The 10,275-nt window shown below is 37.6% G+C and overlaps 1 protein-coding gene across 1 annotated transcript in view; it reads left to right on the top strand.

Moving 5' to 3' along the window:
- COL4A3 (collagen type IV alpha 3 chain) overlaps positions 1-10,275 on the top strand; it is an 82,805-nt gene that overhangs the window by 66,228 nt on the left and 6,302 nt on the right. The window contains 5 exon segments of the mRNA XM_015585385.1: positions 2,155-2,227; positions 4,896-4,967; positions 5,055-5,180; positions 5,961-6,059; positions 8,403-8,615. Of these exon segments, the coding sequence (XP_015440871.1) occupies positions 2,155-2,227; positions 4,896-4,967; positions 5,055-5,180; positions 5,961-6,059; positions 8,403-8,615 (583 nt within the window).

Raw genomic sequence — 10,275 nt, 5'->3', positions numbered from 1 at the left:
AAGGGAAGACAGAGCCCAGAAGGTTCAAAGACTCAAAGACTCTGAAGCGTTGGACAGATCTGGCCTCTAAAAGTTGCTTACGTGGGACCCTTCTCTATGTCATTTCTCACCTTTGCTTTAGTTTCTGAACAAATCCAGTGATGGAAGCTTCAAAAGACACCTAGGAGTTTGGGACCATTCTAAATGACACCATATTTTTTCTCTTTAATACGCTTTCGAGGTGATCTGTGCTATCCCCTAAATATTAGTTTATTTTCTCCCCATGAAGCACTTTCCAGTGTTTGTAAATAGCTGCCACTTCCTTCCAAATATTTTCTCTGCTGATAAATACCTGGGTTGTTTTTCAAATTCAATTTAACCTTTCACCAATCCTGCCTCTATTCTGAATATAGATCCTAGTTTGTGAATATCTCCCATGAAATGCAGGCCTTGGGATAAACACCTTCCAGGAGTAAGAACTCAGCACCCCACAGAGCAGCTAGGGAAGGGAAGTTTCACTCCCTAAATATCACCAGTTTGCAATCCAACCTAAAATCCACGTTGAGCTACGGCCAACGAAAGTCCATGTGCCTTTTTCTTATGAATGGCTACTTTATTTCTTGCTCCATTATTTCTTGTCTGGTCTATTTATTTGTGGCTTAAATATAGGACGTTCGCATTGATCTTTCTTAAATGCTATCTTTTTTGTTTAGGCTCTTGCTCCCGGCCTATTACTATCTCTCAGCTCACAATCTCGCAATCAATACCTCGGCCATCTTCCCTAGCTTTCTCTTAGAAGCATATTTGAAAAGCCTAATTCCTCTGTTTACATCAAATTCTTAGAGACAGATGAGGAAAATCAGAGTTTTGTCGCAGATGTTCCGCGTTTCCATCAGTGATGGGTAATGAGCAAACCGCAGGGCTCACTGTCGGGAATCACAGATCTTAAGCTGTCTTAAGATCTCTTGGTATCTTGGTTTCTAGAATCTACTTTTTAAAAACCTTTTTTAACGAGCTATTTGCCCATCTCCAGTCTTAGGTATCTCTCACGTTCGCCACGATTCTTTGAAAGTGGCAAACACCGATCTTACGATCACATCGAAAGTCCTTCCATGGACAGCAGGATGTGGGAAGTCTGGTTTGGAAATGTGATCTCATTCAAGTATTTATTCCAAGTTTCCAAGGTCAGTCTAGGATTCTGCACTTCGAAGATAATTCTTCTTGATGGATGTCTAAACTGGCTCGGGGGCCTTTACCGGCTCTCTCCTCGCATGGAACAGCTCTCTCTCCACCCAAGGGCTGGGCCTGGCACCTGGCCCTCCTTCCTGGTTATATCTGCCTCTGGACAACAGCCAGACTCCAGAAGTCCTTGATCAGATGGTTCAGTTTTCTCTCCTTCCTTTTTTAATCTCACACCACCTTATCCAAGCATTAGGGCTGTTTCTTCACGTGGTCTTCTTGCTTCAAATACAACTGGCTCAAAAGCCAGTCTTGTTATTCTTGGCATTTTTCATGTTCATTGTTCTCAAGTACTAACATTCTGTCTCAATTCACATGGACAGTTTAAGAGCAGATTTACCATACATTCCGACATATGGCTCTTTTCGGAAGCCCTGTTCCCTCCCCTCTCCTCCTATGTCCTTGCTGGAGTATCTCCTGGCTATGTTAGAGCAGTTAGTGTGGGCCTCATAAGAAGGGAGCATCTTCTCCCAGCCAGGTCACTGCATCCTTATCAAAAGTGCGTGTCAAAACTCCCCTGACAACCTCTTCACGCTCCCATCCCTGGACGCTTCTGCACCACTCTGACGGGGAATAATTCCTAACTCTGCCGGCTTAGTTAGAACACAAATAATAGTTTTCATTCCGGCAATCTCGTGCCTACTCTTCCCGTCCACTCCTATCCGACACTCGCATACATTAGCATCGGCAGTTATGGTTACTTGGGCTTAAGGGTAGTTTCGATTTTTTTTATTGAAAATGGTAGCCCTAAGGAGAGGTCTAGGTGGCCGAGGAGTTACAGGTGAAATATGGATTGGAAGGCAAAAACGATGTCTGTTAACTTCAGCTTATTCTTACCCAATGTAATATTTTATTCTATTTGCTTTTTAAAGAAAATGCAGTGAATAGTGTGGTTTTTAGAATTTGTGGTTCTGCTCCCTTTTATTTCAAATATAGGGAGCACCAGGTACTCCAGGTCTGCCGGGGCTCAGAGGTGATTCTGGATTCCAAGGATTTCCTGGCATGAAAGGTACTATTTTTGTGCACTACTTTTTGGATGTAAATATAATGACTGAGGTTCATATTTTAGGGCACACAAATGTTTACTCAACTCTCACAGTCACCGCAGACAGTTGGGGTTACTACAAATAGGGCCTCAGTACAAGTGAAGAAGAAAGACCCCACCAGCACCCAACCCCAGGGATCTTAAAAATTAAAACCACACCCTAAAGATGGACTCTATAGAAAAACTAAATAGAAACAGCTTAAAGTGGTTACCTTTGAGAGTTCTGATGTGTGTGGTTTGGGGGATGGGAGCTATATTAATATCAACAGTATTGCTTTGAATTGTTTACCTTGTGCATGTTGCAATTTTTAAAAGCTGAAAACCTAAAACAATATTCACCAAACTGTTTAATGGAGGAAGGTAAGTAATTTTTTAGATGCAGTTTTAAGCATTTTTATGGCACACATGTATTATGTTTTTATCCGGGAAAAAAAAAACATGCTTTGGAGAGTTTTAATTTTAAAAATATTCATACACATACACTTCAGATTTCAGAAAAAAATGTTCAAATCTTTCCTAAGAGTGCTGTGACCTTAATTAAGGTTTTGAATATTGAATTTGTTGTCTGTACTGTTTAAATCCTCTGGTGTTGTTTATTGTATGGCAGGGAATTTATTACAGACTATAAGATGCTAAGTAATAAGTGTAACCAAAGTGAACAAAGCCGCATTTTCACAAAGGAAGACTTTTCCCAGGTCTATGAGAGGATGAAGTGGAGTTCAAAGAAAGCCTTTTTAATGCTTTCAACCATTGACTCTGCAAGGAACAAATTAGCTGAGAATAAATCAAAGTGAGACTCACGAGACACCGAGCAGGTGAATACTGGCAAGCAGCCTGGGAAAAACGTGTGTGCCACATGTTACTCCCTAAGTCTCACAGTAGAAATATCTCAGATTTGAAAAATTATATAAAGGCCTGACTAAAGAAAAGCATTCTAGAACAATATTTAGAGGTATTTAGAGGGGCGAGTCATAAAATCAGTTCTTTTGAAATACGTTCCTTAAAATATTCAACTACACTTAGATTTCAGAATAAGCCCATCTATCAGCTGGTACTACTAATGGGTTTGTACTTTTTTATTTAGTAATTTTTAATCCCCAAAGGAAAAAATATTTAGTCTTCTTCTGGTATGTATATATATTAACACCTTCCTCAAGTCTGATATCAAGTGGATAATTTATAGTGCCAATTAACTTTTGTTAATATATTTGTTTTTTTGTATTTCCTCTATGAATGTCATATTTAGTATTAAAGTCTTCCTAAGTAATCAGATGTAACGTCTACATTATTTCAAGATTTTTATAAGAGAGTATTTCTCTAAATCAATGGTTCTTAGTAACCTTGTATTCATCTCAAAGACTGCGAGAAAAATCTTACTACTTTGATAGTTCATATCAAAATAGATATTCTATATAGTCGCTATGGACAACAGTCTGGAGTTTCTCAAAAGATTAAAAATGAATCTATCTTTTGACCCAGCAATTGCACTTCTGGGTATTTATCCAAAGAAAACCAAAACAATAATTCGTAAAGATATATGTACTCCTATATTCATGGCAGCACAACTTACAATAGCCAAGATATGGAAGCAACCTAAATGCCCATCACCAGATGATTGGATAAAGAAGTTATGGTTCATATATGCAATGGACTATTACTCAGCCATTAAAAAAAAATGAAATCCTACCATTTGCAATGACATGGATGGACCTAGAGGTTATTATGCTGAGTGAAATAAATCAGACAGAAAAAGATAAATACCATATGATTTCACTTATATGTGGAAACTAAGGAACAAAAAGAACAACTAGTCAAAAACTAACTCACAAATATAAAGGACAATCTGGTGACGGCCAGAGGGGAGGGGATTTGGGGGACTGGGAGAATGGAGTGAAGGGTTAAAGAAGTACAAATTAGTAGTTGTCATGGGGATGGGGAGCACGGCAGAGGGAATGCAGTCAGCATTAATGTAATGGCTACGTGAAGAGCCAGAGGAGAGAAAGAGCGATCCGGGGAATCGTTTGGGCTAGGTGGAGAGCCAGAGGAGAGAAAGAGCAATCCGGGGGATTTATACAGTTTGTAAACTGTATAAATATCTAACCAATGTACTGTATACTCGAAACTAATAAAAAAATACAAAAAAATAGATATTCTATATGTGCTCATGAGAGTCCCTAACATAACTCTCAACTATTAATAAAACTAAAGTAAGAAGTTGAAAAAATAGATAACTATGACAACTAATGTAACCCTCCAGGAAGTACTAAAATAGGTTTTAATGTCACTTCATATTTCACCCTAAATATTGAGTTGGTTTCTAAACTTAAATGATAAACCCTTAGGAACTCTTCCTCTTTAATGCTAAAATACAATTTCTTAATGCCTACTTGTAGACTGCATTTTTAATAGACGTTAAACATGACCAGTGGTCTCCAAATGAAATGCCAAAAGCCACATGAATATAATTAAGTCGTAGGCTGCCACAGAGTTCATAACCTCATCATAACTTCCAGCATCTATCCTTAGAGTTGATCACCGACCTGAAGAGCTAGAAAACCCATTGTTCCAAGGGGAATCACATTGCCTTTCTTTTTCTTTTTTCTTTCTTTTTCTCTCTCTCTTATTTTCTTAGGAGAAAAGGGTGACCCAGGATTTCTGGGATCAGTTGGACCTCCAGGGCAAACTGGGCCAGAAGGACCACCAGGTAAATGTTATTTCCTCAGTACTGCTCTCCATGAAGGAAAAGTAACCCATCAGTGAAGCCATCATCTCCTTATGTTCGTGTCAATAGGTCCACGTGGAGACCCCGGCACGGTTCAGATCATCTCCCTTCCAGGAAGCCCAGGGCCGCCAGGCCAACCTGGAGAACCAGGGATGCAAGGAGAACCTGGGCCACCAGGGCCACCGGGAACCCCAGGTGTGGGACTGGCAGCATTGACTTGGATCACTAGGAAGTGCCTGAGCCATCAAATGATATGACTTCACAGAAAATGTTTCACATTATAGTGTTTTTACAATCAGTTTTAGAAATGAGCTCATTTTACACTTGACCAGCACATAAAAGACCTTTTGAATCTATTGAAAGCTGTTGTGCGTAGTATAAACTTGAACAGATACAATTTAGGGCACTTGTGGGGCTCTTTTTATTGAGGTAAAAGTATTATGTCTCTCTTCTCTGACGACTGTTAGTCTTAGAGCTCTATTTCTAATCGATTGCCTGAATAAACCTGACTTCTATGTATTTATTCTTTTCTAACACTTTGTACAGCATTCTTATGAAATCTTCTCAAAATATTGGTGTATGAAAATTGAACTTATATAGGTTTAGCATATTTTTTATAGATTTTTGAGTGAAATTGTTATGTTCTAAGTTTGCATGGATCAGCTGGGAGATGGGAGGTATTTTGATCGACACAAGGGCATAGTGAATTCTGGGATAGCATCAATCAAAATGGTAGCACAATTTTAAAATGCTATATGTCATTTACTCCTAGTTTATTTTTGAGGGTCTTTTTCCCCCTGGCATGTAGGATGTAACAAGTGAGACTGAGGGTCTACTCAGTTTGCAAAACTTTCATTGCTGAAACTGGAGAAGTCTCAGGTAAACTGGGATGACAGACCACCATATCTTTTATCCTATACGAACCATTTAATACAAGTTTCATTTGTTTGTTTGTTTGTTTGTTCGTTTGCATAGGACCCTGTGGGCCAAGAGGTAAACCAGGCAAGGATGGAAAACCAGGAACTCCTGGACCACCTGGAGAAAAAGGCAACAAAGGCTGTAAAGGAGAACAAGGTAAACAAGCACTTGGCTTCTCTCCTGCACTGAAGGAGTGATGTCTCAATAGACAGAGAAGTCTTATTTGAATATATGACAAGAATAATCTAGGTCTTTCAGTTTGTGTGGTTCAGATTAGACTGAAAACCAGCGGAAAAACATTTGTTTAGAAGAAGATAAAAAATCAAGTTATTGGAATACAGCATTCTTATTATCTCCCATCTGGGCAGATATACTTCATATTTTTAGCCTGAGAACAAATAGACCTAATGAAGCACTAACACTATTTTCAGAAAAGCCAGCACTGCTTTTAATGATCTATAGCAGTACTTGGTTAATAATATCTACTTATAGGAGTGGTATATAAGTACATAGAAAAGTATTAACTTTGGTATGAATAGAAGAATAACGCAGTGTCCTTACTTAGGAAAGCCATCTTTTAACTGTGCCATTCTTGAATACAGCTCAACAACTTGTCTATACCCTGAAAAAAAAAGGCCTCTGAAATATTTTACTCTGAACATTAGCTATATATCCATCTGAACCAAAATCTACCTTTTGCAAAAGTTTCAAAAGCAACTTCTAGAAAATACCTAATCTTATTTAAGATTGCTGACTTTGTTAAAATAAGAAAAATTCTAAATGTTGTTTCCCAGTTTGCTGACATATGCCCAGATCTACTATAATAAAACTGTAAAGTCCAGAGATTTAAATCTTAAAAAATTCAAAGATAATACAAATATTAATTAAATTAATTACATAATCACTCATAATTTAGTATTGTTATGAGTATACTTTAGAGCACTATTAATGATTTCACTTTCTTTCAAATGTGTTTTTCAAAGTGGTAAAAAAAAAGTCTTATTAATAATTCTATTAATTCTATTAATTAAAAAATCTTTACTGACCAAGTCAGGATTTCAGAGTGGGGCTACATCCAGAGCAAGGGTACTAAAATACAAATTGAATTGAGAATGGTGAGCAAGTAGAACAGTTATTCCCGTTAGTAGTAATGCTATAAAGGCCTCATAGAAATGAGAAAGGGACCAAAGAGCTAACAGCACTGGTGTAAACTGAGAGCCTCAGGTCTTTCTTGGAAATGCAGAATATCCTGTGATCATGCACATTTGCATAACGGCTCACCTCCAGTTTTCCTTATGCTTAGCCAATCGCTTTACAATTCCTGTGCTAGTGGTGAAGGCATCTTCTGCATGGAGCCAGTTACAGCCCCCTGCGAAGGAGGGTAGATATTAGGAGCAGTGAAGACACATTCTCTCTCTGATATATTAAAATATGGCAATTTTGGACTTTTCAAGTAAGACCTGAGACTTTCAAGAATTTGGATATGGCCTATTTTTAATTTCAAAAAATGAGTCAAAGATCCAGAAGATAAGAATGGGTGGGGAGACCGAAAAGCTCCATATGTAATATGGGGTTTAACAAATTCTTGTGAAAAGCAGTGACTTCCAGGTTGAGACTCAACTAGGGCACTGCCTGACTCAATAGCATGGTTATTTACAGGTGACAATACCTCCCTTGATTCGGTAGGCCAAAAATCCACAGTCTCTGCCTTCTCTGCATTTCCTTAGGACCCTAAAGGACCATAACCCAAATCAGATTGGCATGGGGGTCAGGGTGCAGGGGGTGGCAGCAGAAATGAATCATGGGTAAAGGGGGTGGTAGCCCACGTCAATATCATAAATTATATGTATTTAATGAAGAATAGGAATAAGTAGAAAAAAGATATCACTGGTCCTTATTTAGAAAGTGACACATGTATATTAATCAGCATACTTCGAGTGCAGAGCAAAAAAAGTAAAAAAATTATTTACTTTGGTTTAACTCATATAAACTAACTCTTATCAAAGTTTTATAACAGTCTTCTGTTCTTGTTTGCCTTACTAGTTGATCAAAAACTTTCTTGAAGTTTGCACTTTCAAGAGGAACTTTCAATGTTTTCCATGTTTATTGAATTTATGAAAAGTACATGTAATTTTTTATCTTCTTGAATAGATTTTCAAATTGTTGATACTTGATTTCTTGATCTCCACACTGTTGGAGGACACATTCATTTAATCATAAAAGATGGACATAAGACCTACCACATAAAGATCACTGTGCTAGGCAGCACAGGGAAAGACAAAGACCCGATCTCAAAAAACTCATTATGAGACATACACAAATATCTATAATAATGGGCATTGTGTGATATTAGTCAACATTTAATAATGCTGTTCGGCCATTTCATAAGCAACTATGCTTTATGACTGCTTTCTATATTTGAGGCTCAGATATATATAAACATTTAAATTAGTACTTTAGAACGTCTGTGTTGCATCACGTATGACGTGTTTCTTAAAGGACCACCTGGATTCGATGGACTGCCAGGTTTGAAGGGGAAACCTGGAGACACCGGACCACCTGCAACCAGGACAGCGCTGAGAGGCTTCATTTTCACCCGGCATAGTCAGACCACAGCAATTCCTTCCTGTCCAGAAGGGACAGAGCCACTGTACAGTGGGTTTTCTCTTCTTTTTGTACAAGGAAATGAACGAGCCCATGGACAAGACCTGGGTAATGTCCCATGTAGATTGTAATGTTCCACACAGATCGTAAATTTTATGGCATGGGGTACTGCTCTCTGAAGTATAAACAACCTTGGGCATCTTACAGCACTTCTTAAAGAGAGTAAATAAAACATTGGCCTCATGCCTATTATGGAATATAAAGCTCTTTTTAATTAGAGTTGATGTACAATTTTATTACATCAGGTGTACACGTAGTGACTTGACGTTTATATACCTTATAAAGTGATCACAAGTTGTCTCGTAACTATTTGTCACTGTACAAAGTTTCTGTGATATTGACTGTATTTCTTGTGCTTACATTACAGCCCCATGACTTATTTATAAGTTTGTACCTCTTCACTTTTTCTGCACATTCCACTCACCGCCCAAACCTCTGTCAACTATCAGTTTTTTCTCTGTATCTGAGTCCATCTTGTTTTGTTTGTTCATTTGTTTAGTGTTTTAGATCCCATATACAAGTGAAATAATACAGTATTTGTCTTTCTATGACTTATTTCACTTAGCATAATACCCTTGGTCCAGTCATGTTCTCACAAAGGCAAGATATTATTCTTTTTATGGCTGAGTAATATTCCTTTGTGTATATATGCCACACTTCCTTTATCTATTCATCCATCAATGGGCACCTAGGTTGCTTCCACATCATGGCTACTGTAAATAATGCTGCAATGAACATAGGGGTGCATATACTTTTTTAATTAGTTTTTTTTTCATTTTCATAGGATAAATGCTCAGAACTGGAATTACTGGGTCACATGGTAGTTATATTTTTAATTTTTTGAGGAAACTCCATATTGTTTTCCATAATGACTACACCAATTTACAATCCCACCAACAGTGCACGAGAGTTCTCTTTTCTCCACATCCTCAACAACACTTGTTTCTCGTCTTTTTGATAACAGCCATTCTAACACGTGTGAGGTGATATCTCATTGTGCTTTTTACCTCGATTTCCCTGATGAGTAAAGTTGAGCGCCTTTTCATGTGTCTGTTCACCATCTGCATATGTTCTTTGGAGGAATGTCTATTCAAGTCTTTTGCCCATTTTTAAATTGGATTCTTTTGTTGATGTTGAGTTGTATAAGTTCTTTATATAATTATTAATCCTTATCAGATATATCATTTGCAAATACCTTCCCCCATTCAACAGGCTGCCTTTTTGTTTTGTCAATGATTTCCTTTACTGTGCAAAAGCTTTCTGGTCTAAGGGAGTTTTATTTGTTTATTTTGTTGCTCTTGCCAGAGGAGATATATCCAAAAGTGTATTTCTAAGACTGTTATCAAAGATTTTACTGCCTATGTTTTCTTCTAGGAGTTTTATGGTTTCAGGTCTTACTTTTAAGTCTTTAAACCCACTTTAAGTTTATTTTTGTAAATGGTGTAAGAAAGTGGTCTGATTTTCTTTTGCATGTAGCAGTCTAGTATTTTTAACACCATTTATTGAAGACTTTTCCCTATTGTATATTCTTGTCTTTGTTTTAAATTTGATTGATTGTATAAGTGTGGGTTCATTTCCAGGCTCTCTCTTCTGTTCTATTGATCTATGTATGTTTTTGTGCCAGTACCATACTGTTTTGATTACTATAGCTTTGTAGCATAGTTTAAAATCAGGGAGAGTGAGGTCTCCAACTTCAGTTTCATTTATT

This window comes from Pteropus alecto, unplaced genomic scaffold, assembly GCF_000325575.1.
Source record: "Pteropus alecto unplaced genomic scaffold, ASM32557v1 scaffold110, whole genome shotgun sequence".
NCBI classification, from domain to species: Eukaryota; Metazoa; Chordata; class Mammalia; order Chiroptera; family Pteropodidae; genus Pteropus; species Pteropus alecto.
The sequence above is the reverse complement of the archived record's forward strand: the minus strand, read 5'-3'. Positions and strand labels throughout refer to the sequence as shown.